Source organism: Gavia stellata, chromosome 8 (genome assembly GCF_030936135.1).
Source record: "Gavia stellata isolate bGavSte3 chromosome 8, bGavSte3.hap2, whole genome shotgun sequence".
Taxonomy (NCBI): Eukaryota; Metazoa; Chordata; class Aves; order Gaviiformes; family Gaviidae; genus Gavia; species Gavia stellata.
This window is the reverse complement of record NC_082601.1, coordinates 27,130,983-27,152,872: the sequence shown is the minus strand read 5'-3', so window position 1 is coordinate 27,152,872 and position 21,890 is coordinate 27,130,983. Positions and strand designations below refer to the sequence as shown.

At 38.5% G+C, this 21,890-nt stretch overlaps 1 protein-coding gene across 2 annotated transcripts in view; it reads left to right on the top strand.

Annotated features, from left to right (window-relative positions):
- The window catches only part of ZNF385B (zinc finger protein 385B), a 137,175-nt gene that overhangs the window by 69,887 nt on the left and 45,398 nt on the right, over nucleotides 1-21,890 (top strand). For both annotated transcript variants that reach the window (XM_059820605.1, XM_059820606.1), the window contains one exon: nucleotides 10,662-10,792. In XM_059820605.1, the coding sequence (XP_059676588.1) occupies nucleotides 10,662-10,792 (131 nt within the window). The remainder of the gene's footprint in view (nucleotides 1-10,661; nucleotides 10,793-21,890) is intronic.

Here is a 21,890-nt window from a genome sequence, read left to right as displayed (position 1 = left end):
GAAATCTGTCCGCTACACTGCGAGGAAGATGAGGGCCAGTTCAGGCGAGTCTGGATGAGAATGAGAAGCATCAGCGCTCACAGAATTTTTCTTTTCAGTCACCCCCATCTCGGTACTCTCAGTTTCACAACCATGAGTTCAGCTCGACCAGCTCACTGCTCTGGTTGAAAGCAAATTTCTCTTTCGTTGGCTTGTTGCCACTTTGTTTCCAACTGATCTGACTCCCTGTGCTGGCTTAAGGGAAGCGTCGGGAATAGAGGGGCAGTAGGGTTGCCCAGTCTGCTCCCAGTGTTGTCATGGAAAGTAGATGCAGGCTACATGGCACATTTCATAAAAATGCTTTCAAGCTTTTTTTACATCAACATTCACCTTCTGTTTATTCCTTTTTATTTTCAGTATAGTGTTTGAGTAATTAGATGTAATTTATGAAATAAATCCTATTAAAGTAATATTAATTAATCTCTGGGAAATTAGAGGTGACTTTTTTGAAAGGCTTGTACTAGCTGAAGTCCTGTTAAAAGTAAATTTGAATGTTTTGTCCAAAAAAAAATTCTTGTTTGGTCCAATCTCAGTGTAATTTAACAAAAACATTCTGTTATATACTGCTATTTTTTTTGGTCTCTCTTTCTGAATGTACCCGAGGGGAGTTGCCCAACTTCATGTCAAGTAGTCTTTGAAAAACATAACAGCATCAAAGTCTTCATGGTCCAGCCCTGGCAGGGCTAGTGCATTACTGCACCCAAAAGCAGAAGGTTTCTAGTCAGATGCCAGTGGTTAATTAACGTTCAATGCGATCACCAGTGTGGTGATCTGTGCTAACAGATCTTTTAATTTGAAATCTATTGCCTTCGTTCCTCCCTGTGTGAGAGAGGATCGATATCGTGTATTATAGTTTTATAAATTTTCAAGTTCTTACTTATCCATCAATACTGACTTTGAGAAGAAGTAAAGCAGTGCACCTTAATTCAGGAGAGTCAGGATTTGTGGTCTTTGATCTTCTGAATGTCATGACCCCACACTGTCTGTAACCCTGGGCTCCAAGGTGTCCTCTTTTGAACTTTTTAAAATATTCAAGCAGACACCATTTTTTTTTTTCCAGAAGATAAAATTCAGCTCTGTAGCATTCATATAGCCATCTGAAACAGTAACCCCTAAGTTTAGTTCTAAGAATAATAACAGGGAAAATGCCACTGAAATATAGTTTATCAGTCTTTCAGGTTATATTTGATCTGGTGATGTCAATAGCAGGCAGCCCTCCCTCTGGAGTCAAGTTGCAAACGTTCTCCTCAAGGGTAATTAAAGCTAAGCACACAATTACAACAGCCTGGATTTGTTCAGGCTTGCTGGTTGCCCACTGTCTCATAGCACGTAACGTCACAAAAGCACCAAAGGGTTATTTGTCTCTGAGTCTTATGCTGTGTGTACGTTTAAATGCTGCAGGGGAGGTGGATTGTAACCTTAGGGACTAAGGTAAGCATCATGGCACTGAATAACAGTGGGAAGCCTTTATGGAACTACATGGTCTCTGTTTTATTATGGTTTTGCTTTGCTAAAATGATTCATGGTTGAGTGGTAATGGCAAAAACCTCTGCAGCTTCTGAATATTCTAAGGCACTGGTGAACTTGTAGTATCTGTCTTCCATTTGTAAATGGCCTAAAGAACTTTGGTCAGAAATGCAACTCTTGTGCTCTTTTCACAGCCAGGTTAAAGTAACTGCATTTGTATTTTTAGGCAAGAGAAGTGCTGAGTTTGGCTCCTATTTTCTTGAGTGGCCTTAGGTCTCTGTGCTTCTTGTGTTTCCAGATACAGTGTAACAGGGTGCGCTGGTAGCTTGTAAAGCTCGAGAAATGGAGCTCTGACTTGTCCCTTGCTGTGACTTTTATTAGTGTGGGCTCTGAAAAGAAGGAGATGTGATATGCCATCTGATTAGGAGAAAGTTTAAATCCTCCAGGAAATTGTACGAAGACGTTCTTGTTGCTTTAGTTAGGGGCAGCAGATAGAGCACCAGGAAGAATTAGAGAAGTTTGGGAATGAGGAGCTTTTCTCTTCTGTAGTAATAACTAAGAAATTATGAAATACCTTCTCTCACTGGACCTTTGTGTTGGGAGAGTGGAAAAGGAAAGGGGGGGGCCTCGTTTGAATAAATCAAGAAAAAAGGATCCTAAGGATTTCAGAAAGATCTCCATTAGTGCAGATGGCAAGAGAATAGAGCACTGAAAAAGCCGCAGCTGTTTTTTCTGTCATACTTGGGAAACTTCAAAGCAAAACCAACTCCAAAGCAGCGTTTCCTAGAAGGGAGATAAGAACAGAGGAGGAGGCAGAGCTGCTTGCTGGGGCTGTGGATACCAGAGGGAGAGGCTTGAGCAAGCCAGGAGATTCTGAGAAAAAAGAAACTGGGATAGACTGCAAAGCTCCAGCTGAATTTAATGCAGGCAAGAGCATTGTATTTATTAATAGTTGTCACTGTTTGATTAGAATAAAATCCAACTTACTGAGCTGGATGGTGTTAAGCTATAACGTGCTACTCACCTTTCCAGTCAAACACATTGTCTCAGTTGCTTTAGAAGTCTAGAGAGTTAGCTCTTTTAAGAAACTAATGACAAATATTTCCATACTACCTATAGATAATAGCAAATTGCAGTTGTACTGCAGCCAGCATGTTTCTTCTAAACATAGTGAAGGATGTTCTTTAATTTACTTAATTGCTTAGACTTGACAAGGAGCCAGTGCTAACAAACATGCTTTGATGCTAGTATAGTACTTCTGGAGTTCACTTGATTGGGAGTATAAATACTGCAAAAAATGTGTGGAGCACTGTAGCACAATTGCTCTAAGATTTAGGTTGTGTTTGTGCTGGTGTGCAAGTCCTTTCTCGGCCACAAGTACACAAGAGTGGCGGCTAAAGGAGAAAGAGGACAGGGGTGTGGGTCACACATTCTGCAAATCTGGGGGGGCAGGTCTCTTCCAAATGTTATGATCAGGCAACTGTAACACAGTTATTTAAGGAAAATGCATGATAATCTGTTCCATTTCTAATTATTGGACTTCTCTTCCCACTCCATCTGTTCTGGTATCTTCTATACAAAACCTATGGGGATTCCTGTTGTTTTTGCAAGCTATTAGAAATGCAGTACAACTGCAAGAAGAATGAGATTTTTCTCGATTAATGTTTTGATGTATTTGTCTCTAAAATACTGACATTCTGGTTTCTTATTGTTATGCTTCTACCCTCCCCCCCTCCACCAGGTAAATGTCATTATTTGTTCTCCATGATTTTGATGTACTAAATATAGAGATTAAGGAAATAAATATTGACACAGTTCTTTTGAATATTAATATTATTATAATAGAAGTTTTCAATATCAGCTTTTCCATGATTGTCTTCATATCAAGTATATGCATAGTATTTATGATCTGTAGTCTACATTTTTATTTTTTGAAATGAACATCCTTCAATCAGAAGATACTGGAGATGGAGAATAATTAGATAGGCAGAGGAATATTAATAATTCATGGCAGTTAAAGTAATTACAAGTCAGCCTCTAATATTTCAGTGAGGAAGGGTCTGATCTAATGAAGATTTGCTTACTTGTAAGTACAGGTAGGTTCATTTTTATTTTTAGAATTCTTATGTGCAACAGGTGCAATATATAGCTATACTTCTTTTCTGATTGTAAATGAGCTATATATAATTATCAATATTAGGTAAGTAAGTGATGATTGACTTTTTGGATGGATTAAATGCCAGAGCTTCCATTAATTTCAGCAGCAACAGATTTCAATTTATTTTTGGTATTGACCTACCTGGTAGAATCCTACATGTATTTGAAATGTAGAAATACCTCATTTCACGGTATCTGATTTTATACAAAAGGATAATATGGAATTCTGTTAGCATGCCTTCATAGAACATTTATTTCTAGATGGATAATAATGGAAATACTAACTTCATGCTCAAGCATACTGGAAGTCATGTTTTAATTTGTAGGGAGAGAATTATTTTCATAATCTGACATGTTTTTTAGATAAGTCATTCTTGAGCACAAAGTTTAAACTGTGCAATATATAGATAATTTGTAAGTTGCAGTGAAGCTGCATCAAATGCTTCTGGGTTTGCTGAAACATCTACTGGAAAAATAAATTCAGAATGGAGTGCAAAATATTTGGCATGTCATTTTGTATCCATATGCTGCTATGGAAGGCTAGACCTGGACCAATGCTTTCTTATCACTTGTCTTATGAGTGTTACACAGAGTGGTTCTTGCTTAATGCTGTTGGGTAGCCATAAGCTCTACACCAGTTCTTGCTGCCTTTCCTTGTGGCTTCTGAAAAAAATGACATCTTTGTGGATTTACCTGTTTTTAGTTGCCAAACATGGATGGACGGGTATGGTTTGTGCTGTTTAAATCAGTTAAAAAGTCAATGGAAGGTCTGACTGCTCTTAAACTAATGTTTAAGAGGTATGAATTCAGTGCAGTGTCCAAGTTGTAAAAGATGTGTGTGTACCAGTAGCTCTGGTGGTAATCATATCAACTCCCCAAAGAGCTGCATCCTCATTTATTAGTGAGCTAGTTTGTATGGTGCCCTGGGGCAGAGAAGTTCTTAGCATTTTTCCTATTGTCAACTGGGGGCTGTGCCATGTCTCACGTATGCTGGGCTTCTGCTTCAAGTTATATTTAAAAATAAGTTACATTGCCTGGATAGTGAGTTATCTCTTAGGATCACTTTAATTTGCCATTTGGGAAAATCTGTTGAAGGAATCGTCTTATCTCTCCTTGACTACTTTACTTTTGACAGACTGGAATCTCTATGGATATTGTAAGTCTCATTTATCATAACACCATATTATAAGGAAGCAATGTTTTCTCTGGTGAGTGAATTTTGAAAAAAAAAAATCTACTAAAATGCTGTATTTATTCACATTGCTTTTTATTTAAGAGGGGAGAATGTCTTAAGGTTCATCTCCATGAGTATTATTAATGGAATACTTCTAGAATAGCTTTTTCCTTAAGCATTTTGATATCAGCCCCTGCTGTCCAGAAACTCAGAATTACTTTACTTGCACTTAACTTTTTTTCAGCAGTTTATCTTACGCATAAACAGAAATGCATTACATTCTCTAATATTCATGTATAGCCTTAACTAAACAAACAAAATTAGAAAATTTCTGAATCCTGTAAACTGATCATGCTGAGAAGGAAAAAAGACTAATATTTACACTAAGTTTTGGGAAAGATCTCAGGGGCTAATGTCATATAAATACCTAAACTACAAAATGTAGTGACTTGCAAGGTATTGATTCTGCCTTTCATTTATAGGGGAAAAAAGTCTGTATTGAAAGCAGGTAGGTCTGGGGTATGACGTAATGGGGGCATCAGCTATAAGGGAAGAAAGTTACTAACTTTTTTATGGGGTGCATTTCTGTAGTTAGGTGGGGGGTGGGTTATAAACATAATTTTGTTGTGCCAGTCTTCCCATTAAGCTGCATATAAGCAAGTGTAGGGAAGTCTTAGCCAAGTTTGTTGGGTCGGGGATTTGGTGGTGGTTTTTTGTTTTGTTGGTTTTTACGTTTTTTTGGTTTTTTTTCCAAGGCATAGTCAATAGAGATGAAGAGAGTTTTATTCAATATGAAAGCCTAGGTACTACCTCTGGCTCTAACCTGTTTATAAAACTGGTTTTGAGCTACATGCTCAAGTAAATATTTCTGACAATGTTCAAAACTTCCACTGACAAATTAGTGAACAGTACTGAAAGCTGTAGAGTCCCAGAAAAAGCTTATAGATGAACGGATGCAGAATTATCTCAGAATCTTCCCAGGGAGCCATTTCAAGCATGTCCTGCCTGATCTTCCATCTTCTGGAGCTCTGACAGAAAACACTGAAAATGGAGATGACGGTGTGAGGTCTAAAGGCAGGGTGGCTGTGCATAGTTCAGTTGCAGTCCATAATGAATTCAGCCAACTTACTGGACAAAACAAAAGGGAGAACTTGTTGTCCACCATTGAAGGGACACTGTTGGCTCAAGCAGTGTCTGAAAAATGCTGCGCTAAAAAGGTCAAGGGAGGCAAAAGCCCGGGTCTCACCCATCCCATCAGTTATATTGCTACTGTTCCCTGGCCAGATGAGAATACTCAACATTGATGTAGAAAGTAAAGGTTCTTTATAGCTGAAAATGGTCAGACAATTCAGGGATGAAAAAGCCAGCACAGCCTGTCCCTAAACTGAAAATTCTTCAGTGTAACTCACTTAAGCAGTGGTGGGTGTTAATAACTCAAACGAGGTCCCTTTGAAGTTTTCCCAGATACTGTCCATGGCACAAGTTAAAACAAAAGCAAACATGTGCAATCTGAGGTGGATGTAGATTGTCCAGTTCACAGAAATTTGTCAGCTGGATACTTTTATTCAGTCCTGATAGCACATCAGTTACTCTTCTACTGCTCTTGTTTTGTGTGTGGACTGCTTCCTTCGGTCTGAGGATTAAAACATTGTAGTAGCATCTTTAGGTAATAGAAAAAGGGGAGAGACTTGAGTATGGCTTTAGATTTTGGAAGAGCATGCTTTCAAGTCTGGAAAGTAATTCATTTCTTTAAGTATGCTGAAATTGTTCACTAAATGTGTTTTTAGATGAGTAAGTTTTGTGATGGATTTGAGGTTTTTTGTGTAATGGTCTAATATTGACCCAAATCAGAGGAATTAATGTGCAGGTGTTACACCATTTTTTTTGTGTTTGTCAGTGATAGAGAAAAGCACTTAGGGAGAAAACCACAGAAGTAATATTTTCACAAATAGTTTTCAGGAAGGTATAAAGGGAGAAATTGTGTGCTTAGATTTGACTGAACTTGATGCTGTTCTTACTTGAAAAAGATGAGCCGTGACTGTTAACCATGGCCAAAGTTAACTGTGATTGCCTCTGCCAAAACTGTGATCTTGCCAGTTTTGGCTTCTGCAGTTTTTCTGTGAAGCTGCTAAAGAGCTGCAGGGGGTGGAGTGGGGGGTGTTGTTGATAGAGACTCCTCGAGTCCCCACGTCCTGTCACCCCTTTCTGGCTCCTGGGTAAAGCATGTCTCACTGGCCCTTGGGACTCATCTGGCCATGGAAGTGACCGATACAAGGCTTCCTTATTGCTCCCCCAAAATATCACTTTCACTGCTTAATCTATTAATTACATGCCTTTTTTGTTAGAGACAGATCTTTGGGTAAAGATGATGACCTTTCACAACTTTTGCAAAAACATCAGTGGCCCAGTGTGTTGCAGTGTGCGTGAAGCCATATATATGTGGCTGAAGAGGAACAGCGCCTGTTACACAGGGCCTTGTTTTTCAGACAAATATGTGTAGGAGGAAGAAAAACTTTCAATAAAATTAGGCATTTTGGATCATCTGCTCAGATGAAAACCTGTTTTCCTCCTCTTAGACAAGGGTAAAAGGAACCAGTGAGGATCAGTGCATTTTGGCAAAGTCTGTCTGCTGTTTGCATCTCTAGTACATAGGTAACTCCTGCCACGGGAGTCAAAATTGAAGTTACAGAGGTAAAATACTGTTTAAAAATTATGAAGCCGAAATGAACAAATGAATTTACAAGGAAGATCGGTTATATTTATGCCAAAAATGTACAAGTGGTTTAAAACAATCTGTGTTTGACATGGTAAGTTGTCTTTATCATTAAAATGCTAATGAAATGGTAAACATATGAAGATAATGAAGCTTGTCAGCTACATCTTTCTTGTGCCAGTATTCTTGCTTAGCTTAGGTCTGCATACAGATTTGGTGGAGTGGTGGTGAGAATCTATTTGACCTTTGGGAGCAATGCAAGTGTGAAACTGTGCATTGTTCTGTTTGATTTGATTATTTTGTCCTGAAGGGCTTCTATCTGTAGTTTAGGTCGTCTTTATCTGATCATTCTTCCAGAGGCTTTCAAAAGTGGGTCTGAAAATCAAACTTCAGTCAAACAGTGTCACTGGTATTTGATTGGCAATAGTTGAAGTAGTATACTGGCAAACAGAAGTGAACAAATCTCTTATTAATGCCTCCACTAATCAGTCTGGTAGGTGTGTATGTTTTCTATTCTGTACAGACTCCAAATGTATCCTAGTCTACTGGTCATATATTAGTCTGGCAGCAGAAACACCATGGACTGCAAAACTGCAGGCAGATTTCAAATGTCTTTGTCGCATGAAATGATGCATACTCAGCCAAGGGGTACAAAGAAGATCGCATTGTTTGCAGGAGAATGCTAGTGTTTTTTTAATTTTTAAAACTTTTATGCCAAATGCTTTCTATACTTTGGTTAAGAACAGCATCAGAAACCTAGCTTAACTCTGATTTTAAATATCAGTGACAATTTAACTATATTCTGTTGTATTTTTTTCTGTAAAATGTAGGTAAAATATTTAACCATAGCTTCATTGAAGTATGTATATGTAAAGAGAGGACAGGTCCTTTTTAACTTCATGGGTCTTTAATCGCTTATGAACTTCAGAGAGAAACTTGTAGAAGTTAGGTTGATGATGGCACTTTATGGACTTCAGGTAATTGAATACAACATAGCTGCTGTTTGAATACAACTCTGAAATCCAAATTTTGTAAATCTACTGTTTCAGAACCAGCTATTAGAAATAATCATAATTTTTTGCAGTTGAAGATACTTCCTTTGGATAAATCCTCTGACACACTGCTTTCCTATTGATGCATTTTTTTCGTTATGGATATGAAGAAGAAACTTATAGGCATATTAGACAGCCTTTAGCTTTTTGACGTTTGTGACTCCACTTGAATAAGCTTTGACTTACAGTTAATTAAGCACAACTGTCAGTGAGTTTCATGGGCTTATGTAGAAACAAACCTTACATTTATAAAAGTATTGAGGTAGGAGAAGGAAGAAAATATTCTGGGAAAGCATCTCAAGCATATTTTGCTTTTCAAGTTGTGCAGCTCAGTTGGGATGGTGTTCAACAGTTCACTCTCCATAGTTGTCAATGACCCATCTTTCTGCAGTCACCACACTTTTCCTATAGAAGAAACAGAGAACAGGTTATAGCCTGCTATTCATCTGCTAGACCATAATATAACGTTTACTTTCCTGCAGCTGTGATCAAAATGACTCTGTCTCCAGCATCTACAAAATTTGAGCTCAGGGCTAGTTATAAGTGTTTGGTCATCCAAAAAAATCCATGCAGCCCCGTCTGGCTTCTGAACTCAGCTTTCCTTTTGGATACTGTAAGATGGGTTTGAAATTGTGTCTGTGGAAGCAGGATGATGAGATGAAAAGGAGGAAGATTTCTGCTCTGCCTTCAATTTTGCATGTCCTTATCAAGGAGAAAGGAAGATCCCTTAACAGAAGACTGTTACTCAGGCAGCGCGTATGGATTACCTGGCATCTTGCAAGTAGAAGCAAATGATCTGATTTCATGGGAGAGGAGGGGGAAAATTGCTTGTTTATTTTTCTCCCCCCCACTTTTTTTTATTCTCCTTCCTAACTGAGTTTAAAAAGCTCAGACAACTTCTGTCAGTAAAAGCTTAGGTATTGTGTCAGCTCTGCTTGAGACCAGAGAAACTCCTAAGAGGACTGTTATGCTCCCGGCTGATGTGCTGGCCACCAGTGAGTGGGAGAAGGAGGTAATTATGGAGAAATTCTGGCAAAGGAAGGAGAAGCAGAGAGTGACTCACCCTCCTTTGAAGGTGTGGGACACTTGTCTTCCAATGCCTGCTCCAGTAGGCGTCGAATTATTTATTCAACCCAGGAAAGAGAAACTGAGATTTATCTTTTTTTGCATTTTTTTATTTAAAAGAGGGAAATTTTATTTGAAATCTATTTTTTATGATTTCAGGAAAAAAGTACTCCCACAGACATAGCTGGAAGCTGTGCACTAGGCACACAATCGTGTGACTAGGGCAGGTAGCTAGTTAAAAATGAATATTTGGACACCTGTGCCTTCCCATTCATTCAGGGTCTTGCTGGGGAATGATTTTCAGGTGTATACAAAAAGAATTCCAGCTTGCAGATTTCTGCAAAGCTCTTGTTTGGAGAGAAAGATCCGGGTTCCAATGAAGAAAATGCTAGTTTGCATTGCGTGTGAAGAGTTGTGTTCGTTTATGTGCTAGCTGATTATTTAACTGTTGGCTGTTTTCTAATATTTGCCTTGTACTGTAAGACAGAAGGCATTTTTTAAATGTTAGGTGAAATAATGTTTGTGCAGCGCCTGATAGTTACAGATGTTGTCAGAAGAGTTAAAAATAAACACACAGCTCACTATTTGGAAACAAACTTCTGGATTTCAGCTTGCATGTGTTGTCTGTGCTAGCTGATCTAACAGGCAACCATGAATTGCAAAAGCATCTGACTTTCATGGGCACCCATCCTGGCCTTTTTGGCACAGAAGAATTTTTCAGCTTTAGAAAGGATTTATTCTACCTGCCAGTGTGATTTATATACCATGTCTCCTCTTCAGCATCTTGAGTATCTGTGGCCATAGGGAAGTGCTCTGCCTCATCTGTAGTGTGTGGAAATAGGTTTCTTTTAATGATATTAACTCCTACAGACCCACTTCATTACCTCCTGTATGATTTTTTTTCTTGGAGGTTGTGTCAGCAAGAGATAGCTATACTGTGTGTGATGTGGAAAGGAGAATACTATGAATTCCTGGTTTTGTTTGCTCTTGGCAGGCACTACTACACTTCCCACCCTTGTGCGCACACCTACCTTGATGATGCAGCCTTCCCTGGATATCAAACCCTTTATGTCCTTCCCTGTGGACAGCAGCTCTGCTGTTGGATTCTTCCCAAATTTTAACACAGTAAGTAAAGATGTTTCCACATCTAGTTTCAGTGTACGCTTTCCAAGCCGGTTCCAATATCCAGTATTGAAGCTGCCTTAAAACAGTGCATTGCTGACACAATTTTAGAGAACCCTTTTTGTCTGTGCTCTGGTGGTTGCTGTTCCCTCGTGCAGAAGACCGAGTGGTACCCAGCCTTCTCACTGTGAACAGGGCAGATCCTTTTTGAACTTGGTCTGCCGGGGTGGTGGTTGCACACTCAGAAAAAGCCTCATGACAGAGATTTGATGAGCGATAGAATCATTTTGGGCATGTGCATTTCCATGTGCTGTAAAAAAGGAAAAAGCAAAAGCTAATGGAAAAACAGGTGAGAGGTAAGGCCTAGATCCCCCACTGACTTGAATCAAGCTAAGTCTATTACAGCCGGTGAAGCAGCTGGAGGATCTTGTTAATCCTGTATAATAACAATAAAGTCTAAAGTTGCACAGCCAGACAATGTGAAAAATGTGAACCTGCTACTTTTAGTTTATGGTGAAGCATCTTGGGTTTTTGCAAAAAAAAAAATCATTGCCAAAATAATGCTCAACCCTTCTGTAGTTCTCCGTGTTTTATCAGAGCAGCAATAACAAAAATACCCTCTTCTGTAGTTCTCACTTCTTTAAGAGCTTAGAAAATGGTTCTGAATGTTATCAAAATGCTTTTTTGCTATCACACTTTATTATTTGTTTAATTAATTATTATCTTAAATGCACTGAGTACGCCAAACCAATATTTTGCATGTTGCCACTCAGGTTTCCATGTGTGGAGGTAATTCAGCATGGAACAAGTTAGCAAATAGTAAGCTAATAGCAACAGGAAGGAAACTGCTCTGGGTCATTTCTGCCAAGTCAGCAAGTACGATCTGTTCATACGTGACCGTTGCCTGAATTGTACAGCATCGCACTTGTCACTGTAATTGTGGGGGGGTGGGGGGAGGATGGAAAAGGAAGCAGTGTTACCACTGCCAGACAGTGATCGGCTGAACCACTGCCAAGTGCTTCCTTTTGCAAACTCACCTTCTGTCTGAAGTTAAAACAGCAAGAGAAGTTTTTTTTCTTCATGACTTGCAAATACGTCTTGCTGATAGGCCTTGTGCTACAGCACACGGTGCTGTGGGATGGTTATGAGGTAACGTATCAGCCAGTTTCTTTCAAATGTCACCAGCCCAATGCGTATTATAAACAGCAGAAAATATTACTTATTCATTGCAAAACATGTATGTGAAAATTGTGCATTTATGAGGGAGATGTGGGGATGTGCATGTGTATAGACTGGGGGCGGGGGGTATGTGCATGTGTACAAAGAGATAAAAGATTAAAAAAAAATCCAGGTATGTTTAAAGTGCAGGATGAAAACTCAATGCAATTTTAAGAAAACAGTGTGTGATTCTCATCTTCTAGGCATGATGCAATTCATACTCATTTACCATCCTCTTTCTAATACATTTGAGAATTTTATTTGTTATTGATTTGTCTGCTTTCCAGTTGCATTGGTTTTATAGGTGAGCTTTTTCACAGAACTGTACATAAAGACTCAGAGAACCTTTTCTGTAGGGATGCTGTAGTTGTAGAGTCAACAAACATTATTTGCTTACGGATGGTGTTATTGAATTTCCAAGTTGCAGTAGCCTCTAGAGACAGATTAATTTGGCTATTTAGACTGTTTTTGCCTATGTAGACTAGCTTACATTTATCTGGGTTACCTTCCATTTGCCTAATTCCCAGAATGTTTATCCTTCACACCTGTCATTCCTCTCCAAACATCTATGGGTTTTATTAAAAAAGAAAGGCCTGGGGTAATTGGCAAATATTGTCAACTCAGTGTCTGCTTCCTCCCTTGGAATTCTTGATAATTATATAAAATCATGCTGCTATGCACCACAGACACCACATGTTTAAACTCTCCTTTTTTGAGGAACAGTGGTTCAGTACTACTCTATTTCTATTTCACAGACTTTGCCATTTATCTTGCAGGTATTGATTTTCCCTAACAGTCTTTTACAATGGACTTTAAAGCTCATTGGAAAACTAAATAATTTGTCGTTATCTACTGACAGGCACAGTGAAGGCCAGCTGTCATGCACTTCCTTTCTTCCTAACTTAGCCCAACCTTTGCAAATGTAGATTTCTATGTTTGTGTATATGTAATAATTTTTTTCATTTTCACTGTAAAGTGTGGGGGGGACACTATGTTAAAGTTTGTAAAAAGCCTTCCTCCAGAAGATCAAGTTTGATTGAGTAGAAGCTAAATCCAGTTGACCCATAATGTAGGTATCATCCAAACTACCATAATTTTTCATCTTGTGCAGGAACACTATATTAGAAGAGCTTTTTGTGCCTTCCCCTGAAAAAAAGCCATCATTTGCCTTATGGATCAGTCAGGAAATCTATGCACTTCACTCACAAGAGGGCTTGTCAAGGACTGTAGACAGTGAAACCTCTAGTGTGCAGCGCTCAATCTCTTTGCCTTCAGTAGGACTGAGGGGACCCTGCAGCACGTGCCAGCTTGCATGTGTTCACTGAAGGTGGCAAAAAGAAACGTGGTCTCAAGAGAAAACTTCTTTGGATCCACCTGTTCATTTTGAAAGGCAGTCAGATATAGAAACATTTTTCTAAACCTTGCCAGGAGGTAGTTTCTAACTTAATTCAGTGGCCTGAAAAAAGAAAAGTTTTGGCTTAGGAGCTTGATACAGTAACTACCAGGGCAGGAAAAACAAGGTAAAATATATTAACTACAAACATGTTTAAAGGAACACCCCCTACAGTGTTTCCAAAAGAACTTCTGTATGGAAATATATTTAAAATCTGGAGTAAACCCTTTCTTATATAGTTAACTTCGACAGCTTTAAATTCTGAAAACATCTGTGTTGCTCCAGATGAAAAAATCAGTGTTCCCATTTCGTTTGTGAAAGTGTTCTGATCACTTGCTTCTCTCCACATGGGGTACTTTCAAATTAAGCACTGAACAGACCCTGATTTTTTAAAAGAAATGCCTACCCCGAGTATATCTTATTTTCTTGATGGAATTGTGTGACTTAGTTTAGAATGTCTCCCTCCTGTTTCTCCTAAAAACATTAATAGTTCTAAAAATGCTGTGAACGTAGGTATAGTACTTATCAATTCATGCCCCAATTAAATTTGTCTTTTTTCCTTAGGATTTGTTTATTATATAGGAAATATTTGGGGAATGATTGCACTAACTGCTTGGATCTGTGCCTTTATTCATCAGTAAGTGTGTCTTTTTGTTTCAACAGATCAGCCAGAAAGGGATCTTCTAAGGGCAGAACGAAGGATTCCAAGCAGAGGGGTGTTGCAGAATTGGTGCTCTCTTCTTTCCTGGTCTTTTCACAGCACCAGCAAATAGTTTTTTCGGAACAGGACAGGCACGATCAGGCTGTCACAGCCTGAACCTGAGTTGCTGCACAGATGGATAAACACTCTCTCAGAAGTGCTGCAGCAGTGGATCCAAAGGTGTCATCGTGTTTGTCCTGGCATCAAATTCTAAAAGCTCTTGCTCAGTTACTCATACCCCTCTGTCTGAAATGCATAGCTTGAATCAAATGCTCGGCTGGTATTACATAAAATGTTCTTGTTTATAGTAGAATGGGAGACAGCATTATAGGAACTTCCCAATTTGTTACCTCCAATTTGGAATGGATGTTTACAAAAAGGTATTGTTTAAGCAGAGCTCATTTTTAAGATGTTAAAATGACTTTGATGATTTCTTAACATGTAACATCTTGCATATTGATTACATTTAAAGATCTGTAAGACTTCAAAGTCAAGTGCATAAAGTCAGTGGAAGTCAAAGTTAAGATTACTGTGGTCCCCATTGTGCGGTTATTATAATGTAATTTTGAATTTTACACTCTCTGGCTTCCACCACACAGCTTCACCTTCTGTACCATTCTTTCTCTACACCCCCTTGATTCTTTGCCTGATGTCATCCATCTTGTGGACTGAATGAAGAAAGGATGCTTTGTGATCACATCATGGAAGGTTATCATGATGCATGCGCTAAAGTGGCTGAAAGCCAGGATTTATCTTGCATGGCAAACTTAATGATCACTGTCTGCATCTCCCTATAGAGGATGTACACTCCCCAGAAAAAAAAAAATCTCAAAACTCCAGTGCATTCTACCTTGTCCTGAAATGAGAGCAGCACTACATGATTCAAATTTAGTTGAAGTGGTACAGCCAGGGACCTGTCAGTCTGCACAAAAGCAGTATCAGCAACTTCTCAGATTCTATCATCATAGAAAATAATCAGCAATTCATATGCTTCCTTCTGAATTTGTTATGGCCTCTGGGGTAATCAAAGTTCATAGCATCTCTTGTAGCTTTCACATTAGTGAAATATTTTCTATCTAACTAGCCCATGATTAGTTTCTAAATTCTGGTTCATACCTTCATATTTTAGAGGACACATGGGTTAATGTGGCCTAGTTACTGCTTCAGTGTCTATTTCTCTTCAAGTAGGTTTATGCTGATTCTTTATATTAGAGTTCCCTCAATCCCCTTGCAAAGTGGACCAGAACTATTTTACATCTGCCAGTGAAGGTGAGCCAGCTGGAATGGGCTACAGGAAGGGAAAGAGGAGCTGACTAGTAACTTAGTCACAAATCTCTGTCTCTTCTCCAGCATTAGCCTTGCTGGACTAAGTATCCCTGGCTTACCCCCAAGACAACTACTGGGAGGAAATAATTTTCTCTTTCCTCTTCTGCATTTTCAATTATGTCCCTCATTTTTATTTGCTACCTAGCTAGTTCCCATTTGAAGGGCCCAGTAATCAGCCAAGGCAGAAGTGGAGTTCTGCAGATAAGAGCACAGGGCACTCGTATCACCGGCTTCCCTCGCCCCTCTGCGCCAAGTGCCTCTTCTGCGTTTGGCACGGCCACGGCTCGGGAGCTTGCCGTTTCCTTAGCAGGGTCTGAATTCAGCCACTTAATGCCCTGCTGCAGTGCCAAAGTATGCTCTGGAGCTCAGGATTGTATACAGGAGGAGCAAATTACAGATGCAGCCAACTGGATGTTGCCAACCCGTTATCTACGGTCCTCTTTACTGAAGTAGCCTGTCCATGTGCTCTGATTTCCCTTTTTTGCTTTTGTGAAGTGTTGGAGGGGAGTGACCTGCTCTGCTCCTCTCCCTCTGAAACACTCTGCTCCAGTGAGCAGGTGAAGTTTTGTAAGAGCTATACTTTACACTCATTAACTAACAGCACAGAAAGGAAATTTAAGCAATTAACTTAGAAGGAGAGGTGTTTTGTGGGGTAGCTGGGTCTTTTGTTTGGGGTTTTTTGGTTGTTTTTTTAATCAAGAAATGGCAAGGTTTTTTTCTTACAGACATTTTATACCCTTTCTTAATAGTCATGCAGGCACAAAAGGCACTTCAGATTTGTCTTCTATTCCTGTGTCCAGCACTTAAAAACATTCATATTTCACTTTTAGTTATTATGATATAATAGTTCATGTTTTCCAAGTCATAGCCAGACCACCCAAACTACAACACTGAGGAATCAGCCTGTTACCTTTTATAAAGGGAATAAAAGAGAATAATAGGTATCTTCCCAGATATTTACAGGTAAGGAAAGCAGAGGTTCAGGAACCACATAATAATGCCCAAATTCTGGCAGCACAGACCTCTGCCCTGTGGCTAGTCTTTGCTTTCTCCTCTGACTCTCTTCTCCTCTCACAGTACCTGGCTGCAGAGTCCCTTTACCCTCCGTGTCTTCCTCTTTACAGTTTCCTGTAATCCCTTTTCTTTGCAACCTTAGGCTTTTTGTACCAAGCCAGGAATTCCTCCTTGTCTTTCTATGGCTTTGATGCAAACCAGCAGAGACCTCTTTCAACTGTTGTAGAAGTTTTTGGGAAAATTCTTCTCAGCCTTTGGAGGCCCTGAAAAATACTTACTTAAGGTGTTACATTTTTCCCACAAAATACTTAAGCCATTTCTGCTGAAAGTTTCAAAAAAGATTGACCTTGAAGCAAACAACTGGTAAGATTTAACTCTGTGTATGGGAAGAAAAAAATTGCTGCCACAAGCAGGAAGTTGTCAAAGATTGATTGACAGCTTTTATAGTTTGTGGTGTTTTAACATAAAGATGCAGGTTCCCTAGTTCCTGTCAGGAATCTCTTCAAAGAGCAACTCTTTGTTGAATAGGTGAGCCTAAATAAGTACTTTTCTGCCTTGTTTCTAGTCTTTAATACATATTATTCTCAGGAAAAATAATACTGCTTAAAATAATACAGACTGGCTTTAAGGAAGAATCTCTTCAAACATTAATTATTGTTTAAAGTTTCCTGTTACTTTGTATTTTCTCTAACAGGAATGGGATGGATAAGCTTCCTCCTCTCAGTTCCCAGATCAGCAGCCAGACAGGAAACCCTGTCTCTAAGGAGAAAGTGCCCTGACATGCACTGCTGAGAAACAGAAATCACCAGGTGTGGTGGCCTTTCCCTACCGCTTTACAGGAGCTCGGCATCCATGGTGTGGTTTTTGAGAAATGGTTCCTAAATTGCTGCACTACTTCCATTGTTGTGCTACAAGTAATTAGGTCATCAGCCTAATTCTGTAAAGAAATACAGTTTCTGCATACAGATCCTACCATTTGCTGAGCCCTCCAGAAAACCTGTTCCTTGGTAACGTGTTTCACATCTGTCTTTACAGAAAGCTTGGAGCTAGCCCCTCTGGCACTTCAACTTCAAGTATTTATTTCTCTTACTGGTCAGGATAGGGAAAAGCTAAGAAGCCTTTATCTTCATTGGATTGCTTTCTTCTCAAGTTAGTAGTACGTTCATGACACAAGGAAGCTGGTTAAAGCGAGAGGGTGTTAGCCATTAATATTTTAGGCATTAGACCACTGAAGGATGTTTTGCAAATAGACTGTGAGGAAAACTTCTTCCCTCAAAGCAAGCAGTCGCAAAATTGTAGTTTAAGACAAACAGGGCATATGTGTTGCACCACTGTGCTTATAAAGGTTTTGCTAGTTTCTAATTGTAAGTCTTGTCCTAAACAAAATTCTAGAGCACCTTTAGAGAAATCTAAATTCTTCATGTGTCTGAGTACAGAAGTGGATGCTTTTGCAGCATCCTGGCTGTATGTGGCTGGCTTTCCTGCCCTCCCTTAGACCTTTGTCACGTTGTTCCATGAGAAACTAAGAATTACTGCAATAATTATTAATTAATAAATGAAAAGAATGTAGCTAAGAATTAATTCTTGTACCCTTTCTTTCTGAATGTGGGTATAGCTAATGGTCTTTTAATCTAGAAACAGTCAATTTTATGACAATTTAAAAGTACTGTTTGGCAATTTAAAGTCATAGTGTGAAACCTGTCTTTCTTTAGCATACCTGAAAAACAATGATACACAGGTTTGAAGCACTGACCAGCTCATTTCAACTACCAGAGCAAGGCTGATTGGAAGATCTGTGCCTTTCAAACTGGTCTTCTCTGTATTCAGTCTGTCTGGTCTCACAGTAGAGAGACCACGAACTTCAGCTGCTTCCCCAAGTTATAGGGATAGAGGATCCTTCTTCCTCCTGTATTTGTTAGAAAAGAGAGGTTTCTACCTTGCTTTGTGTCTCATTTACTTAGATTTAAAGAAAAAAACCCCACCAAAACAAAAAAAAAAAAATCCAAACCCAACAGACTTGGATACTATATTAAGTTTCAGGACAGGTTTAATTAGAAATGGAATGTTCTTTTAAAGATTCATATCTAAATACAGCACTTTTTAATCAAAAGCATTTTGAAGGCTGTTTGTGTAGTGTGTGGTACTGATCAAAAAAAAAAAAAAAAACCAAACAAAAAACCAAACCAGAAACATCATTATTGATTTTTAAATGAAGAAACCCTTTTATTCCTCACTGACTGTGAAGAGTAGATGACAACTGTCAGCTAGCATACTCATGCAATCCTTGGTTCTGATTTGCTTCTCATTTATATTCAGCCATTTTATACATTTATATTCAAATGTATATATACACATATAATTTATCCTCTTTTTAGATAATTTTTTTTGTATGTGAAAGGTAATGATATTAATTCATTTCAGAAGACTAGGCTTCCTGTGTCTTTATTCTCTCCTGTTCACAGAATTAATTAAGGCCATGAATTTGTCCCTAGCCTCTTTTTGCACAGTTCAGAACTGTAGAGGAAATTCAAATCTATTTGATAGAATACCATTCATCTTTGTGTTCTGGAGCAGGCTGGGAGCAAGAAAACTGTCAGTAAAAGTTAGAGCAGACCCTTAAGAAGAAAAGGGTCATATCTAAGCACCATTTCAAAGATGAAAGCAAAAATCAGGAATCGTTTTTACCCCATATGTTATCTAAGCTGCTTTTCTGACTACAAAATCCTAGGCTTGAGACTTTTGGCAGGATACTACTGAAAGATAATTTTTCATATTCTTTTATCTATTCATATTATTTTACTGTCACATGGTAATAGGTAGTGTAACAAGTATAGCTTTGCTCTCAAAGTATGTTATTGGCTTGATTTTCATCAAGTCTCAAACTGTACTATGTTTTTATTTTTTGCTGGATCTGGAGGCAAGATGTTTCTGGTAGTGTATTTTTGTTTAGCCAAACACAGCCAAGTGTTCTGAATAACAGCAGCCTTAATAATAAATAGCAGTTATATAGCATCTTCCATCAGACGATTTTGAAGAGTTGTAAACATGTTATTTAGACCTTTCAGCCTTTTCATGAGGTTGCAAATATTTTTATCCCCGTTTTACAAATGAATAATAGAAGGCTCAGGTGGAGTGACTCATGTACAGTTAAACTTGTGAGCCAGCAGAGCCACAAAGGGAAGGGGAATTGTCATATTCCTTGAGTATTAGTTTAACAATTGGGTTTGTACTTGACTTTGTTCTTTTTCTCAAGTTTGGTCTGTCATTGTCCTAAAAGTTCATTTTACAGATACAAAGTCTTGTGCTATGGTAGAGGAGTAATCTGGATGGATTGAAAAAGAAGCCACTGATTACTTAAAGCTGGTTCAGTTTAGTATAAAAAAACCCCAAAACCAGCATTAAACCTCAGATACTTGCTTTTTTCCTTATTCTCCATTTGCTTGGGGGGGAATTCTCTTTTATCCCAAAACATTTTCAGCAGTTTTCTGTTTCTTTATTTCACCTACAAAAATCTCCAGGCTTGTCTGGAACAGAGAATTTGACATTTTTCTACTACAAGGGTTAAATCTATTGTTTGTGTTCACATTACAAACACAATCCTTTTATGTATTTGTATCCTCACTTGAGAATAAGCCTTATAAGAAACTGAGACTAGATTCAGAATTTTTTTTTTGCTGTGGAGTCTCACCAATTCTTTCTTTGGGATAAGTCTTTCTACAGGAATCAAATATTAAATTTAATAATCTTTTACACAACAATTTCTAAAACAGCAGTGGTATTTAATTTTTAGAACACTTTTTCTAAGGCTCTCCTAATTACAGTTTTCTAAACCAGGAATTATTTTTAACATGCAAGAAATATATCCATGGATGGAGGGAAGGAAGGGCAGAGAAAATATTCCCAGCACTGAAAAAATAATAGTAAAAAAGAGTTAAAAGCCATCTTCTCAGTTCTCTTTTGATCTCAGTGCTTAAGCATGTCACGTTTTACGGGGAGAAGAGAGAGGTAAGGAGAGATTAGAGTTATTTACCTGTTTTATTTATTTTTTTTAATATCAGTTTCTTGATTTAAGCCAGAGAAGTGCAAAGACGGAGGAGGACAGAAAAGCAAAAGATTATAAAATCCCTGATTTTATTTCAGTAGGACAGTGTAGAATGTTTTTCCTCTCACTTATATTGGTCTAAACCACTATTTCGGACTGGTTTAGGAGAAACGAAATTCTACTGAGAAGGCTAGGATTCATCCTTGGCCTCCTGAGCTTGGTCTGACAAAGTCTTGCAAATTAGACCTTTTAAGTGATAACCTTACTGAAAGCAGTCTCTGCTTCAACATAAGATTCCTGATTTGGCGTTATTTCAGCCAGCTCCCTCTCCCAGGCTGGGTCAGAACACATCCTAAGGTAGAGAAAGATGTGTGATGGTGAAATTATTTGTACTAGCACACAAGATGGATAAATGGGCATGTCAGTAAAGATCTAGGGCTGTGCTTCCCAATTCGATGCTAAGGCAAGAAGATTAATGCATTTCTTGTTAAAACAAAAAAAGATGTAATTAAGTAGGTAAAGAAAACATATATTTAAGCATATTGTTCTAACTTTTAGTACCTATGTTTCAATGGCATATTGAAAATCTGAAAAGGAGTCAGACAAAACCTGCCAAATGAATCAAGGCTTTTATAGTGAGAGGCTTAAGGAACTTATTTGTTTGATCAAAGAGAAGGTTAAGAGCTGATTTGATTGCAGTGTACAAGTGCCTACCCATTCAGAAGGTATCTGAGATTATGGTGACCTCTAATAGTGAAGCACAACTAGGTCAAGTGGTTTATAATAGACATGCTAAGATGTGGATTTTAACTGTGGGAATAATAATTGATTATTAGCATTGCTTCCTCAGTGATGTTATAAATTTATCTTAGTTGGAAACTTAAATCAAGGTGTTGGGTGTTTTGGGGTTTTTTTCCCAAAATTTAGGCTTTGGTTGACCACAAATTATTGGACTTCATAATAGGAAGGGCTGAAACTCTCCAATGCATGAAATTGCATCATGCATTTTTCAGGAAATCGGATGTAATGGTTCCTTCTGGCCTAAAAGAAGCCTGTAAATTGCTGTAGATATCGCTTTCACTATTCTGTGTGATTGCAGATACAGTAACAGAGAGAGAATCATCCCCTTTTTCATTTTTCATGCAAGCTGGGCTTTAAAAGGGAAACATGCAAGAGGGTAGCACACCAAGTGGCTTTGTGTTATGCCACAGGACTGGACATAAAAAAGTGGGAGGGAAGCCTATCTGCTAGTGGCCAGAGACAGAAAATCAGTCTCCCAAGTCCAGGGTTCCAGCTCTGCAACTCTGTTAGCAGAAATAATGTGGGATTTACAAAAATAAAATTAGCTAAACCTTAATCTCTAAAAAGAAAATGAAGAAGGTGAATTTATTAATATTTCACCTCTTTT